This window comes from Hemiscyllium ocellatum, chromosome 1 (assembly GCF_020745735.1).
Source record: "Hemiscyllium ocellatum isolate sHemOce1 chromosome 1, sHemOce1.pat.X.cur, whole genome shotgun sequence".
Taxonomy (NCBI): Eukaryota; Metazoa; Chordata; class Chondrichthyes; order Orectolobiformes; family Hemiscylliidae; genus Hemiscyllium; species Hemiscyllium ocellatum.
Genome location: NC_083401.1, coordinates 59783685 through 59800324, shown reverse-complemented (window position 1 = coordinate 59800324; position 16640 = coordinate 59783685). Strand labels below are relative to the sequence as shown.

The 16640-nt window shown below is 42.7% G+C and overlaps 1 protein-coding gene across 1 annotated transcript in view; it reads left to right on the top strand.

Moving 5' to 3' along the window:
- Positions 1-16640, top strand: part of LOC132823298 (kinesin-like protein KIF24) — a 71427-nt gene that overhangs the window by 31179 nt on the left and 23608 nt on the right. Inside the window, exons 4-5 of the mRNA XM_060837401.1 lie at positions 10611-10826; positions 12278-12365. Of these exons, the coding sequence (XP_060693384.1) occupies positions 10611-10826; positions 12278-12365 (304 nt within the window). The remainder of the gene's footprint in view (positions 1-10610; positions 10827-12277; positions 12366-16640) is intronic.

Genomic DNA, 16640 nt, shown 5'->3' with positions numbered 1-16640 from the left:
TTTAAACTCCATCTCCACAGTACTTTAGGTACTGCTTGCCAGGAAATACCTCTGTTTGCTGTTCATCATTCATCATTGAGGACATGTGCAGAAGGACAAATTAACCCCTTGGTTCGTGGACGTGGAAGTGTTGGTGGATTGGATCTAGGGGCTGTCCTTTTTCCTGCAGACCAGCAAATAAGGCTTTGTCATCAAACCTATCCTGCTAGCTTTGCCCCAAGTTGAGACCCAGGTTGGTACTATGTCCCTAGTGAAATGGAATGCACAGCAGTGCAGGCCAAAGTTACTGATCTTCTTTTGTGCTCCATAAAGGACTCTGCTACCTCACACTCACACAGCCGTCATTCACTCTAAACTCTGCTAACGATATATGCCTTTTACCAAGACTGATTAGGCTACAACTCTCACTATTGGATGCATCATGTCTATTCAAGTCCTCTCACTCAGCTCATCCTTCAAAACTGCAAACTCTTCCTGCCCTCTGTGTTGTCTACAAGATCATGGGACAGTTCACCACCTATCTTGTTCCTGTATTAACTTGATCTCAATAAAAACTGCTCTCCTTTGACTTTCAGACATGATCGTTTGCTAAAGAACATGCAGCATGTTTGCCACATAAACGCATGGTGTAGATGTGACATTGAAATATCATGGTGCTGATTGATGATATGTCCACCCTCTTGATTATGCAGCGCTGCCCATACTTCAAGCTGCCCACCTCTTCTTATCGCCTAACCTCATATTTGCTTATGTAATTTATATATCCCGGCATCCCTAGGTCGAGAAGTATAGAATGATTTCCATCGAGTCCAGTAACCCGACAATATTAAACTTGAAAAACTGGTAAACATTGAAAATGAAAGTAATCAATTTTGAAGGACATGTATATTTTTGAAATGGGCAAACACATGGTTGATGAAATTTATGCAGAGAACTGTGAAGTCTAGCATTTTGGAATGAATGAAGTGAGGTAATGTGAGCAAAATGGTTCAATTTATAGGAAGGTGAGGGAACCTCTTGATGCACTCTTTTGACAACCTCTCAGAGTCATAGAGTCATCTTCAATGGAACATTTTATTTTTGAGAGTTATGAGATATGTTCTTAAATGTCTGCCACTGCATCTCCACTCGCATCCTTTTTTGCTGATTTTTCCACCCCATTTAAGCTAACCCTGTCTTCATTCACTTGTCATTACCTTTATTTAACCTTAAGACTATGCACTAAAATTTCCCATAATAAACTGAATGGAAATTTTATCATGTTATTATCTTTTTTGCCTAAAGGATCTTTTACTGTGAGGTTCTTAAATAATCCTACAAGTGTGCAAGCATAAGTAAACAGCAGCAAAGGGGAAAATATGGTAAAACACAAAATTAATAATATTTTACTTAAATATGTATGATATTTAGAAGAAAATTAATCAATGGCAAAAATAGAAGTTAATGAATATGATTTATAACCATGAGGGAGATATAGTTACAATAGTTGTGAATTAAATGGTCCGAGGATGTGACTTCTTGAAAGGAAAGAGAGCGTGGTGGTGTAGCGTTGTTGGTACAGGATGGAATTAGTAAGGTAGCAAGAAATGATCTTTGATTGGATGATATCGAACCCATAAGGGTGGAGATAAGAAATAACAAGGGGAAGAGGACACTGGTGGGAGTAGTCAAGAGGACCCCTCACAACAGCTGTTCTGTCAGACTGAGAATAAATTATGAGATAATGAGGGCGCATGAAAAAGGTGGTATACTAATCACAGGTGATTTTAATCTTGAAGTACATTGGAAATATCAAACGGGCTAAGATAGTCATGAGGAAGAATTCATAGAATGTATTCAGTACATTTTCTAGAATAAAATGTTTGAATAGATTCAATTACTTACAGTGTGGAAACAGGCCCTTCGGCCTAACAAGTCCACACCGACCGTCCGAAGAGCAACCCACTCAAACCCATTCCACTACATTTATACCTTCACCTAATACTATGGGCAATTTAACATGGCCAATTCACCTAACTTGCACATTTTTTTTGGACTGTGGGAGGAAACTGGAGCACCCAGAGGAAACCCACGCAGACACAGGGAGAATGTGCAAACTCCACACACACAGTCACCTGAGGCGGGAATTGAACCCGGGTCTCTGGCACTCTGAGTGCAGCAGTGCTAACCACTGTGCCACCGTGCCACGATATTGTGATCCAACAATAGTTAGACTATTTTGGGTCTGGTAATGTGCAGGCAAGCAGATTAAGTAAATGAGTGAGAGATCCTATCGGGAACATTGACCATAACGTGGTACAATTTAGAATTTAGTTTTGAGTATAACAAACTTGGGTCAGAAACAAATGTTCTATATTTAAATAAGGGTAATTCGATAAGGATGAGGGCTGAGCTGGCTAGAGTGAACTGGGAAAAGAGCTCATCAGAAAACACTGTTGAGGAATAATGGCAGACATTGAAGAAAATGGTTCATGACTCACAACAAAAATATATCCCAGTGAAAAAGATGGCTCAAGGGCCGTAAGTCCACCAGGGTTAACCAGAGAGGTTGAGTTGAATAAATACTTTGTATCAATCTTTACAGTAGAGGTCATTAGTAGCATTCCAAAAGTACTAAATAATCAAGGAGCTGAAGGGGAGAGGAAATAAATACAATAACTAGGAAAACAAATGAAGCTAAAGATCAATAGGTTCCTTGGACTTTATGGGTTACAAATTAGGGTTTTAAAAGAAGTGGCTTGGAGGATTATTACCAGTGCATCCATCTTCAGTGTCATCAGGCTCGTCAATGACCTTCCCTTTATCATTTGTAGCGATGTGCTGTCATCAATGAATAATATTCAGCACCATTCAAAACTCCTCAGATACTCAAGTAGGCCATGTCCAAATGTAACAACATTCACACCACACAATTGCAGGCAATGACCATCTCCAATTATTGTCCCTTGACATTCTATGGCATTATTATTACTGAATTCCCGCATTGTCAATATCTTGGGCATTACCATTAACCAGAACCTGAATTGGATTTGTCATATAAACACTGTGGCTACAGGAGCAGGTCAAAGACTAGTAACCCATTTCTTGACTCCTCAAAGCCTGTCCACAAGGCACAATTCAGGAGTGTGATGAAAATCTCTCCACTTGCCTAGATGAGTGTAGCTCCACTGACATTCAAGAAGCTTGACACCATCTAGTACAAAACAGCCAGTGTGACTGACATCACATCCCCAACACTCCCTCCACACTTGCTGAGTAGCAGCAGTGTGTACCATCTACAAGATGAACTGCAGCAATCCATCAAGTTTCCTTAGACCGTGTGTTCCAAACCCACAATCTAGGAAGACAATGGCACAGGTCGATGGGAACACCAGCACCTATAAGTTCCCTTCCAAGCCATTCACCATCCTAACTTGGAAATATATTGTGATTTCTTCAGTTCTGTTGGGCACAAGTCCTGGAAATCCCTCTTTACAGCATTGAGCTACAACACCTGTAGCACAGGGACTGCAGTGGACTGCCACCTTCTCAAGGGCAAATAAAGTTGGGCAATTAATGCAAGCCTAACCAGTGATACCCACATCCGGTCAATTAATGAAAAGAAAGAATCCTTAGTTTCAGGAAAATATAACCAATGCAACCTTAGTGAAAAAGGAGATAGACAAAATGTAGGTAGGTGTAGTTAGTTTAACATCTGTCATTTGGTAAATGAGTTTGATCAAAAGAATGTCATAGCTGAACATTTAGAAATGCATAATAAAATCGAACAGAGTTAGTATGGCAGTAATCAATAAAAGTAATTAGGATTTCCTCTCTAAATTTCACAATAATGGGATAATTAATTGTTGATGTTGACTCCTACTCTTTGCTGTTTTATCTTGCTAACATTGTACATTACCCTGTTAACACTAAGTAAAATGTTTCCAAAGTATTATCATCATTGGCACAAGGCTCTAGGTTTTTTTATTTTAAATTACAATTTCAGTAGTCATCTATGAAGACACATCCTCAACTTCTTGCTGAGTAGTCAGTTTCTCTTTATTGTGCCTACAAGATGTGCACAGAAATTTAAATAAGCAAATATTGTCCCGTTGCAAATTTCAGCAGATTATCATATTGCCCCACCGCATCAATATAGATTATGTTCTACCTCTGTGATGCTGAAGGCAAAACATCATGTCGCCATTCTTCATAATGGCTCACTTTATTTTGGAACATCTATTTATTCAAATTTGATTCTTTTGAGGATGAATCTCCATCATAGACATGATGGTGCAAGTCAAGCCTATTAAATTTTCAATCTCAAAGATAGTTTTAAACTCAAACACAAATTAATGACTTATTTTTCAGTATTGCTTTCCATTTTAAAATCATAGAGATGTACAGCATGGAAACAGATCATCCTGTCCAACTTGTCCATGTCAACCAGATATCCCAACCTTATCAAGTCCCATTTGCCAGAACCCGGCCCATATCCCTCCAAATCCTTCCTATTCATATACCCATCCAGATGCCTTTTAAATGTTGCAGTTGGACTAGCCTCCACCACTTCCTCTGGCAGCTGATTTCATACACGTACCACCCTCTGTGTGAAAAAGTTGCCCATTAGTTCCCTTTTTATATCTTTCCCCTCTCACCCTAAACCTATACCCTCTAGTTCTGGAGTCCCCCATCCCAGGGAAAAGACTTTGTCTATTTACCCCATCCATGTCCCTTATGATTTTATAAACCTCTATAAGGTCACCCTCTGATGCTCCAGGGAAAACAGCCCCAGCCTATTCAGCCTCTTCCTATAACTCAAATCCTCCAACCCTGGCAACATTTTCTTCCTCTGTTTTCGCTTATGGATTTGTTTAGTAAGTGGCTAGAAAGTAGAATATGCTATTATTGTGTTTTTAGGGAATTGCACAGTTGAACAGATTGAGAAGATTACTTTAATTACATAAATGATTTGAATGAGAATAAAGGAAGCATGGTAACTAAGTTTGTGAATTACAGCAAAATTGGTGATATAATGGACAGTGAAGAAGGTGATTTAATATTCGGTCAATGAGTAGAGGAGTGGCAGTTAGAGTTTAATTTTTAAAAATGTGAGATATTGCATTTTTGTAAAATAAACAAGGACAAGACTTGAACAATTAAAGGTAGGGCCTTGGGTAAGGTTGTTGAACAGAGACCTAGGAGTTCAGGTACATTTGCCTCACAGGTAGGATAGTTAAGAAAGCATGTAGCATCCTTGCCCTCATTGCTTAGGCGTTTAAGTATAGGAGTTGAAATATCATGTTGGTCTTATAAAGGACATTTGTGAGGCCTCTTCTGAAGTACTGTGTGCAGTTCTGGTCGCCCTGCTACAGAAGGATGTTAGTAAATTGGAGTGGGTTTGGAAAAGATTTGTCAGGATGTTGCTGGGAATGGAGAGTTTGAGTCATAAAAATGGACTAGATCGTCTAGGGGTCAAAAAGTGTGGTGCTGGAAAAGCACACGTGGTCAGGCAGCATTCGAGGAGCAGGAAAGTTGATGTTTCAAGCATAAGCTCTTCATCAGGAATGAGAGATGCCCAAGGGGGCTGAGAGATAAATGGCAGGCGGGTGGGGTTAGGGGGAAGGTAGCTAGGAATGCAATAGGTGGATAAGCTGGGAGTTTTTTTCACTGGAGTGCAAGAGTATCATAGAATCCCTACAGTGTGGAAGCAGGCCATTCAGCCCATCGAGTCCACACTTACTTTCCAAAGAACATCTTACACAACCCCACACCCCCTACTCTATCCCTGTAACTTTGTCTTTCCCTTGGCAAATCCACCTCACCTACACATTGAAGCCAATTTAGCATGGCCAATCCACCTAATCTGCACATCTTTGGACTGTGGGAGGAAACCGGAGCACCCAGAGAAACTCATGCAGACACTGGGAGAATGTGCAGACTCTATATAGACAGTCGTCTGAGGTTGGAATTGAACCAGGGTCTCTGGCGCTGAGGCAGCAGTCCTAACCATTGAACTACCATGGTTGAGGGGTGATCTTATAAAAGTTTATAAAATCATGAAGGGCAGAGATAAGGAGAAAGTTTTTTAAAAAGAACATTGGGGCAAACTTTTAAACAGGGAGCGGTTCATGTATGGAGTTAAATGCAGAGGAAGTAGTGGATGCGAGTACAGTTAGAACATTTAAAAGATATTTGGATAAGTACATGAATAGGAAATGTTTGGAGGGATATGAGCCAAATGCTGGCAAGCGGGACTAGTTTAGTTTGGGAACATGGTTACCACGGACTGGTTGGACTGAAGAGTCTGTTTCCGTGCTGTATGACTCCAAATAGGACAGTTCCTTGAAAATTGGAAAACATTTTAGGCCTTGGCTCAGAGGCTATAAATTTTTGGAATTTTCTACCTCAGAAGGCTGTCGATGCTCTGTGTATGAGTATATTTAAGAATGGGATAGATAGATATTTGGTGTATCAGTTGTTGAGAGATTTAGGAAGTGGGCTGTTATGGATCAGGCCTGACCCCCTAAAAACATTTCAAGAAAGTAGCCAAGACCCAACTTTGCTAGTTGTTTTAAGCAGGAATAGAGTGGATATTCCAGGAGAGATGCTGCTGGTCAAATCACTTAGTTTTAAACAAAACAGAATTTATTTATAAGATTATGGAATGAAACACAAACAAAAGAGAACAGAATACCAAATAAGTTAACCTATCTGAAAACACAGCAGACTATCCTAATTTAACAATGCTGTCCCAAATACTTGTAACAATTCCCAAAAGCACCCCTTGGCTCAAAAGGTAAAATTAAACACAGGGTCTTACAGGAGAGAAGTCGGAAAGAGAATCAAACCGAAACATCGGCCGTGTTGCTCGTGACGTCACTTCCATCCCTGTGGACACAACTATAAACCCCATTTCTGCCCCCTTTGTGAACATCACTTCTATTGGTGACGTCACTCCTGACCCTATAATCATACCCACTCAAGCAATTGTATCCGCCCCCAGCTCCAGCCCTACTTCAGGTCCTAGCTCCCATCCCTGCCGTGTGTTCACCATTCCCCCAGACTTCTCCCTCAACGTTTAGTCCTCAGCAAAGGCCTAATCTTTATCCCTCAACGTTCCCAGATTAATGAGCTTGACATAATGCTGTGACTTTGAGCTTTTCTTCCACCGCCTCCGCCTCTAGGCCCACTTTATCAACCAGGACACCGTTCCACCCATTGAGGACCCCTTCTCCCGCCTCCAATACACCCCATCCACCTGGATGACGTGCCAGCCTGTTACCCCCCTTGACCTCTTCATTTCAACTGTCGCTGTGACATCCACTGCCTCAACCTGTCCACCCCTCCTCACCCACCGCCCTTACAATGCACAGCCCTCGACTCCCTTGAACCCCAACCTCACCATTAAATCTGCAGGCAAGTGGGGGGGGGGGGGTGCAGTAGTAGTGTGGTGCACTGACCTCTACACCGCTGAAGCCAGGTGCCAACTCGCAGACACCTCCTACTGTCACTTGATTATGACCTCATCTCCCATCACCAAACCATTATCTCCCAGACCATCCACAACCTCATCACCTCAGGGGGTCTTCCACCCACAGCCTCCAACCTCATTGTCTCGTGAACCCCGCACAGCCTGATTCTATCTCCCACCAAAGATCCACAAACTTGACTGCCAATGTCTCAACCTGACCCACTGAACTCATCTCTTCCACCACGACATCGCCCTGTTCTCCGTTTGTCCAGTAGCTCCCCACCTACACTCGTGACACCACTCCCACCCTTCATTTCCTCCAAGATTTTTGTTCCCTGGCCATGACTGCCTCATCTTCACCATAGACATTCAATGCCTGTACACATTGATCCGCCATGACAAAAGTCTCCAAGTCCTCCATTTCTTCCTCTCACACTGTCCCAACTTCGACCCTTGCACCGATGCCATCATCCGCCTGGCTGAACTAGTCCTCACCCTCAACAACTTCTCCTTCCAATTCTCCCACCAAAAAGGTAGCCATGGCTACCCAGCTGTACCTGCCTGTTTGTCAGAAACGTGGAACAATCCATCTTCTACAGTTACACTGACACCATCCCCCACCCCTTCCGCTGCTACATCGATGACTGTTTTCAGTGCCGCCTTCTGCTCCCACGAAGAGGTTGAACAGTTCATCAACTTTACCAACACCTTCCACCCCGACCTCAAATTCAGCTGGACCATCTCAGACACCTTCCTCCTCATCCTGGACCTCTCCATCATCGTCTTCGGCAACTGACTAACCACAGATATCTACTACAAGCCCACTGACTCCCACAGCTACTAGACTACACCTCTTCCCACCCTAAAAAAAAGTCATTCCTTATTCCCAATTCCTCCACTTCTGGTGCATCTGTTCCCAGGATGACCAATTCCACCTCAAAGTCCTAGATGGCCTCCTCCTTCCATCATCGCAACTTCCCTTACCACATGGTGGATGATGCCCTCCAGCTCATCACTGCCTCTTCACGCACTAATGCCCTTGAACCCCACTCCTCCCAATTCAACAAGGACAGAACCATCCTGGTCCTCACCTTCCACTCCATCAACCTATGCGTACATTGCATCATCCTCTGCCACCTTCAAACAGACCCCACAATCAAAGGTATACCTCCCTCCCCACCCCTATCAGCATTCCGGAGAGAACATTCCCTCCCCTACTCCCTTGTCAGGTCCACGTCCCCCACCAGCCCACACCACACTACTGGCACTTTTCCCTGCCACCCCAGGAAATGCAAAACCTGCGTCCACACCACTCCCCTCACCTCCATCCAAGGCCCCAAAGGATCCTTCCACATCAGTCAGAAATTTATCTGTACCTAGGACATAGAACAATACAGCGCAGAACAGGCCCTCGATGTTGCGCGACCTGTGAACCATTCTCAGCTCCTCCCCCTACACTATCCCAAAATCATCCATGTGTTTATCTAAGGATTATTTAAATCTCCGTAATGTGGCTGAATTGACTACATTAGCAAGTAGGGCATTCCATGCCCTTACCACTCTCTGCCTAAAGAACCTGCCTCTGACATCTGTCTTAAGTCTATCACCCCTCAACTTGTAGTTGTGCCCCCTTGTACAAGCTGGCATCATCATCCAAGGAAAAAGACTTTCACTGTCTACCCTATCTTATCTTCTGATCATCTATCAAATCCCTTCTTAGTCTTCTTCTTTCCAATGAGAACTGACCCAAGTCTCTCAGCCTTTCCTCATAAGACCTTCCCTCCAGGGAAGGCAACATCTTGGTAAATCTCCTCTGCACTTTTTCCAATGCTTCCACATTCTTCCCGAAATATGGGGACCAGAACTGTACACAATATTCCAAGTGTGACTGCACCAGTGTTTTGTATAGTTGCAGCATGATATTGCAGCTCCAGAACTCGACCCCTCTATGAATGAAACCTAACACACCGTATGCCTTCTTAACAGCACTATCCAACTGGATGGCAACTTTCAGGGATCTATGTACATGGACTCCAAGATCCCTCTGCACATCCACACTACCAAGGATCTTTCCATTGACCCAGTACTCTGCCTTCCTGTTATTCTTCCCAAAGTGCATCACCTCACATTTCGCTGCATTGAACTCCATTTGCCACCTCTCAGCCCAATTCTGCAGTTTATCCACGTCCCCCTGAAACCTGTAACATTCTTCCAAATTGTCCACCACTCCACCGACTTTAGTGTCGTCTGCAAATTTACTAATCCATCCACCTATGCCTGCGTCTAAGTCATTTATAAAAATGACAAATAGCAGTGGTCCCAAAACCGGTCCTCTACCAATGTCAGCTACTGCATTGGTGTGGTCTCCTCGACATCGGTGAGACAGGACGCCTTCTTGCGGATCTTGCCTGGAGAAAAACACCTCATTTTCCGCTTTGACCTCTGCATCCACATGGGATAAATGTGGATTTCAACAGCTTCCTCATCGCCACCACCACCACCGCCACATTATCCCAATCCCAAGCCTCCAACTCAGTACCATCTCCAAACCTGTTCATCATTTCCCCCGTGTGACCTGTCACCTTCTCCCTCACAATCAGGAGATTCCTGATGAAGGGCTCCGGCCTGAAACGTTGATTTTCCTGCTCCTCAGATGCTGCCTGACCTATTGTGCTTTTCCAGCAACACACTCTAAACTCCCCTTTCATTGTAGAAGTGTTTTTTTTAAACTTGAAAGCCTTTTTTACTGAGGCAGTGTCAGTTAACTATAATCAAATTGGCCCTAAAATCCTTCAACTTAGACTTTTCAGAGTCTGTGTCTTTTATAACCTCGCTGATAAAAAACAAGGACAACATAACCTTGTTAAAAGAGCAGTATAGTCACAAGGCATAAAGCAGAGTTACAGCCTAAGACTATATGGTCAACTCTACTTGTTATCTCTTGTGTCCTTGATATGGGCCTTTGCCTTCAACAGCACTGATGAGGAATGCTGTTGTAAGTCATGCATGATTTATCAAACTGGTGCTAAGTGTGAGATTGAAGTGTGTCTCTATAGGATGAGAGTGTGCAGTTCACACTTGGTAAACAAAAACTCAAACAGTGTGAATTTGTCTTCTTCTTTTTCTTATTGGTTTATACAAATTTTATCTCCTTTAGTGGAATGGCAACGTGCTTTGCATATGGACAGACTGGAGCTGGAAAAACTTATACTATGATGGGGACTGATCAAAATCCAGGGCTATATGCACTTGCTGCTGAGGACATCTTCACACAATTGCAGACATCTGAGCGAGACAGACCTCTTTTCATCTGGATAAGCTTCTATGAGATATACTGTGGCCAACTATATGACTTGCTGAATAGGCGAAAAAGGTATGGTAATGTGACTATATTTTAGGCACAATTGGATTATTTATATATTGTAATATTGTTGGGATTTAGTAGTAAAACTATTATTTTAGAAAAATTGACATTTGGCCTTTTTGATGTTATGTGGTACAAAATCATATTTTAGCATGTCACATCAAGTTGAAAGTGACCTTTTTATTCCTTCGAGGGATTTGAGCATTTCTAGAAAGGCCAGCATTTAACAAATGAATAAATACGTATATAAATTGTTTAGCTGAAAATTGGGAGGAATCCTGTTGAAATGTGTGGATGAAAATAAATTGGAAGTACAGCAAACCTTTTGTTAACCAGCACCCTATGGGACCAGGGAAGCGAACTGGTTGATCAAATATTCTGGTTGTTCAAAAGATCCATATATTCAATGTAAAAACACACACCAGAAATAGAAACCTATTGCAACCAAAACCACAATTACTTTACATACACCATAAAACACTTCAGTAATTATGCAATTTTGCCTGAAATAAAACTTATCGGCAGTGAGCCTTCTTACCCGCACCCTCAACTGACTATTTGGACATGGCAGAGATTGCGATAATACATTCAACTTCCAGTGTTTCAGGTGTATGATTTTTGCCAGTTTATTGAGAGTATGAGTTCATAAGTTGCCCGTTAAAACAATTTTGCTCTGCTACAATAATGTGGAGGTCTATGCAAAAGTAATTGAAGTTGCAAACACATCTTACAGGGTGGGTGGATAAATAACAGATGAGATTTGATGTAGTGGAATGTTAAATGGTAAATAGGAGACCTCTTAATAATTCAGTGACTGATCTCTTGTACTGTAAGCTTTGATGTGTGATAGCTTTGACTTAAAAGAAAACTTAACTATCTGTTGCTAAACTACTTGTGCAAGAACAATTTTGCACTTGTTTTTTGGACAACATGGGACTCCTGTTTTTACACATTGTATCATGACTCATGCTTATAATCTCATCAGCATTGGTCAAAACCCTGCTGTTAGTAAAAAGTGAGGTCTGCAGATGCTGGAGATCAGAGCTGAAAATGTGTTGCTGGTTAAAGCACAGCAGGTTAGGCAGCATCCAAGGAACAGGAAATTCAACGTTTCGGGCCAGAGCCCTTCATCAGGAAATCCTTTTCCTGATGAAGGGCTCTGGCCCGAAACGTTGAATTTCCTGTTCCTTGGGTGCTGCCTAACCTGCTGTGCTTTAACCAGCAACACATTTTCAGCTCAAAACCCTGCTGTATCAGACATAAGTGTGTACTAATTTGTCCAAAGGATTAGTCAGTAGATGTTTCAGAAAGGAGGTTTTCACTTTGCACAGTGTGCAGGAGCACTGTGATATATTATGAAGGATTTGCAGAGGCATTTGATGAATGTTGTTTGTTTCGGAAGTCAGCAATCATGTTATTGTATTTATTGACTTATGAGTTTTACATACTCTCATTTCTAGATTGTTTGCCAGGGAAGATGGCAACCATACAGTACAAATTGTGGGATTGCGTGAAATTCAAGTGGATGCAGTGCAAACCTTGTTAGAGGTACTTGAAAAAGAAAATGTTAAGTATTGAATGTAACAGTGCTCTTTCCATAAACCTGAGCAGTGGGATTTTTGACTTAACGAGCATTGATCAAGTATCAACTATATGATATTTCATATCAACTTCTAAACGCTGTTTAATACAGTGTTACACAGTGAGACTGGTCAGCCGAGGGTGAAGTGAAAACAAAAGAGTGACTTGTATTTTATGTGGCAACTTTGTTGTGCAACTTCAGGATGTCCCATTGGACTTTGTTGCTGAAGAAGTACTTGTGAAATATAGTTATGTTGTTCAAAGTTTGGGAGAAGATTTGTAGCTCGGGTGCTCATTGCTGTGGTTCTGTTCGCTGAGCTGGGAATTTGTGTTGCAGACGTTTCGTCCCCTGTCTAGGTGACATCGTCAGTGCTTGGGAGCCTCCTGTGAAGCGCTTCTGTGATGTTTCCTCTAGCATTTATAGTGATTTGTATCTGCCGCTTCTGGTTGTCAGTTCCAGCTGTCCGCTGCAGGGGTCGGTATATTGGGTCCAGGTTGATGTGCTTGTTGATTGAATCAGTGGATGAGTGCCATGCCTCTAGGAATTCCCTGGCTGTTCTCTGTTCGGCTTGTCCTATAATAGTAGCGTTGTCCCAGTCGAACTAATGTTGCTTGTCATCTGAGTGTGTGGCTACGAAGGATAACTGGTCATGTCGTTTCGTGGCTAGTTGGTGTTCATGGATGCGGATCATTAGCTGTCTTCCTGTTTGTCCTATGTAGTGTTTTGTGCAGTCCTTGAATGGGATTTTGTACACTACATTGATTTTGCTCATGCTGGGTATTGGGTCCCTCGTCCTGGTGAGTTGTTGTCTGAGAGTGGCTGTTGGTTTGTGTGCTGTTATGAGTTCGAGTAGTCTGGCTGTCAGTTCAGAAATGTTTTTGATGTATGTAAGGACTAGCCACACTACCAAACATCCTCATTCCGTCAACATGCCACAACCCAAAGGACTAACCAGACTACCATACATCAAAAACATTTCTGAACTGACAACCAGACCACTGCGACCACTAGGACTCATAACAGCACACAAACCAACAGCTACTCTCAGACAACAACTCATAAGGACGAAGGACCTGATACCCAGCATGAGCAAAACCAATGTAGTGTACAAAATCCCATGCAAGGACTGCGCAAAACACTACATAGGACAAACAGGAAGACAGCTAACGATCCGCATCCATGAACACCAACTAGCCACGAAACGACATGACCAGCTATCCTTAGTAGCCACACACTCAGATGACAAGCAATATGATTTCGACTAGGACAACGCTGCTATTATAGGACAAGCCGAACAGAGAACAGCCAGGGAATTCCTAGAGGCATGGCAGTCATCCACAGATTCAATCAACAAGCACATCGGCCTGGACCCAATATACCGACCCCTGCAGTGGACAGCTGGAACTGACAACCAGATCCAAATCACTATAAATGCCAGAGGAAATGTCACAGAAGCGCTTCACAGGAGGCTCCCAAGCACTGAGGATGTCACCTAGACAGGGAACAAAACGTCTGCAACACAAATTCCCAGCTCAGCGAACAGAACCACAACAATAGTTAACGTTGCAATGTGGGAAAGAGAATCGAAAGTAGTTTTGGAAAGCTGGTCAAGTTAAGTGATATGAAACATACTTTATTGTTAAAATATCAAATTCATAGATTTATAACAGCACTGAGTGCACCCATTCAGCATATGCTGAGTTCTTGCGAAAGCAATCCCATTCCCAATCCTTTCACAGTTGCTCTGCAAAATATTTCACTTTACGTATTTATCTGATTGTCTTGTCAGAATCATGATTGAACTTAGATCCATTGTCCTTTTGAGGTAATGAATTTCACATCATGACCACTCGTTGGGTAATAAAGCTTTTCTTCATTGCTAATCACCTTTAAATTCTGCCCTCTGGTTCTAAACTTCCACCAATGAGAACTTTGTTTTATTATTCAGTCGTGAGATCTGGGTATTGCTGGCTTGGCCTTCGCCTGTCCCTAGTTGCTCTTGAGAAGGTGGTATGAGCTGCCTTCTTGAATTTCTGTAGTCCATGTGCTGAAGGATGACCCACAGTGGCCAGAGGAAGTGATTTCAGGATTTTGACCCAGTTCCTCTAGATCTCCTCCATCTAGAGATCTCATGATTTTGAACACTTATTAAATCTTATCACGATCTCATCAAATAACACTCACTACTCTAATAAGAACATCCCCTACTTCTCCAATCCATGCATACAATGGAAGAACCTCATCCCTGGGACTATTTGAATGGACTAATAATCCAGAAACTAGGCAAATGTTATGGGGACATGGGTTTGACTTACGTCATGAGAGATGAAGAAATTTGAATTCAATTTAAGTCATAGAGATGTACAGCATGGAAACAGACACTTTGGTCCAACCCGTCCATGCCAACCAGATACCCCAACCCAATTTAGTCCCACCTGACAGCACCCGACCTGAATTTCTCCAAACTCTTCCTATTCATATACCCATCTAAATGCCTTTTAAATGATGCAATTGTACTAGCCTCCACCACTTCCTCTGGCAGCTCATTCCATACACATACCATCCTCTGTGTGAAAATGTTGCTCCTTAGGTCTCTTTTATATCTTTCCCCTCTCACCTTAAACCTCTAGTTCTGTACTCCTCCACCCCAGGCAAAATACTTTTATCTATTTATCCTACCCATGTCCCATTTGATTGTCCTCTATAAGGTCACCCCTCGGCCTTCGACGAACCAGGGAAAACAGTCTCAACCTGTTCAGCCTCTCCCTATAGCTCAAATCCTCCAACCACAACAACATCCTTGTAAATCTTTTCTGAACCCGTTCAAGTTTCACAATATCTTTCCGATAGGAAGGAGACCAGAATTGCATGCAATATTCCAACAGTGGCCTAACTAATGTCCTGTACAGCCACAACATGACATCCCAACTCCTGTACTCAATGCTCTGACCAATATAGGAAAGCATTCAAATGCCTTCTTCACTATCCTTTCTACCTGTGACTCCACTTTCAAGGAACTATGAACCTGCACTCCAAGATCTCTTTGTTCAGCAACATTCCCTAGGACATTACCATTAAGTCTATAAGTGTATAAATCCCACTAAGCTTTGCTTTCCCAAAACATAGCACCTCGCATTTATCTGAATTAAACTCCATCTGCCACTTCTCATCCCATTGGCCCATCTGGTCCAGATCCTGTTGTAATCTGAGGTAACCCTCTTTGCTGCCCACGACACCTCCAATTTTGGTGTCATCTACAAATTTACTGACTATACCTCTTATGCTCACATCCAAATAATGTATGTAAATGACAAAAACAAGTGGAGCCAGCACCAATCCTTGTGGCACTCCACTGGTCACAGGCCTCGAGGCTGATAAACAACCCTCCACCACTACCCTCTGCCTTTTACCTTTGAGCCAAATGGCTAGTTTTTTAGATTCCCTACCGTGTGGAAACAGGCTCTTCGGCCCAATGAGTCCACACCGACCCTCCGAAGAGTAATCCACCCAGACCCATTTCCCTCTGACTATTGCACCTAATGATTTGGGTCATTTAACATGGCCAGTTCACCTGACCTGCATATCTTTGGACTGTGGGAGCAAACTGGAGCACCTGGAGAAAACCTACGCAGACACGGGGAGAATGTGCAAACTCCACACAGACAGTCACCTGAGGCTGGAATTGAACCTGGGACCCTGGTGCTGTGAGGCAGCAGTGCTAACCACTGAGCCACCATAGTTCTACCTATATTCCATGAGATCTAACCTTGCTAACCAGTCTCTCATGGGGAACCTTGTCGAACGCCTTACTGAAGTCCATATAGATCACATCTACCGCTCTGCCCTCATCAATCCTCTTTGTTACTTTTTCAAAAAGCTCAATCAAGTTTGTGAGACATGATTTCCCACGCACAAAGCCATGTTGATTCTCCCTAATCAGACCTTGCCTTTCCAAAATACATGCACATCCTGTCCCTCAGGACTCCCTCCAACAACTTGTCCAACACTGATGTCAGGCTGACTGGTCTATCGTTCCCTGGTTTGTCCTTACCACCTTTCTTAAACAGTGGCACCACACTAGCCACCCTCCAGTCTTCACACACCTCACCTGTGACTATTGATGATACAAATATCTCAGCAAGAGGCCCAGCAGTCACTTCTCGAGCTTCCCACAGAGTTCTAGGGTACACCTGATCATTCCTGGGGATTTATCCACTTTTATGTGTTTCAACATATCCAGC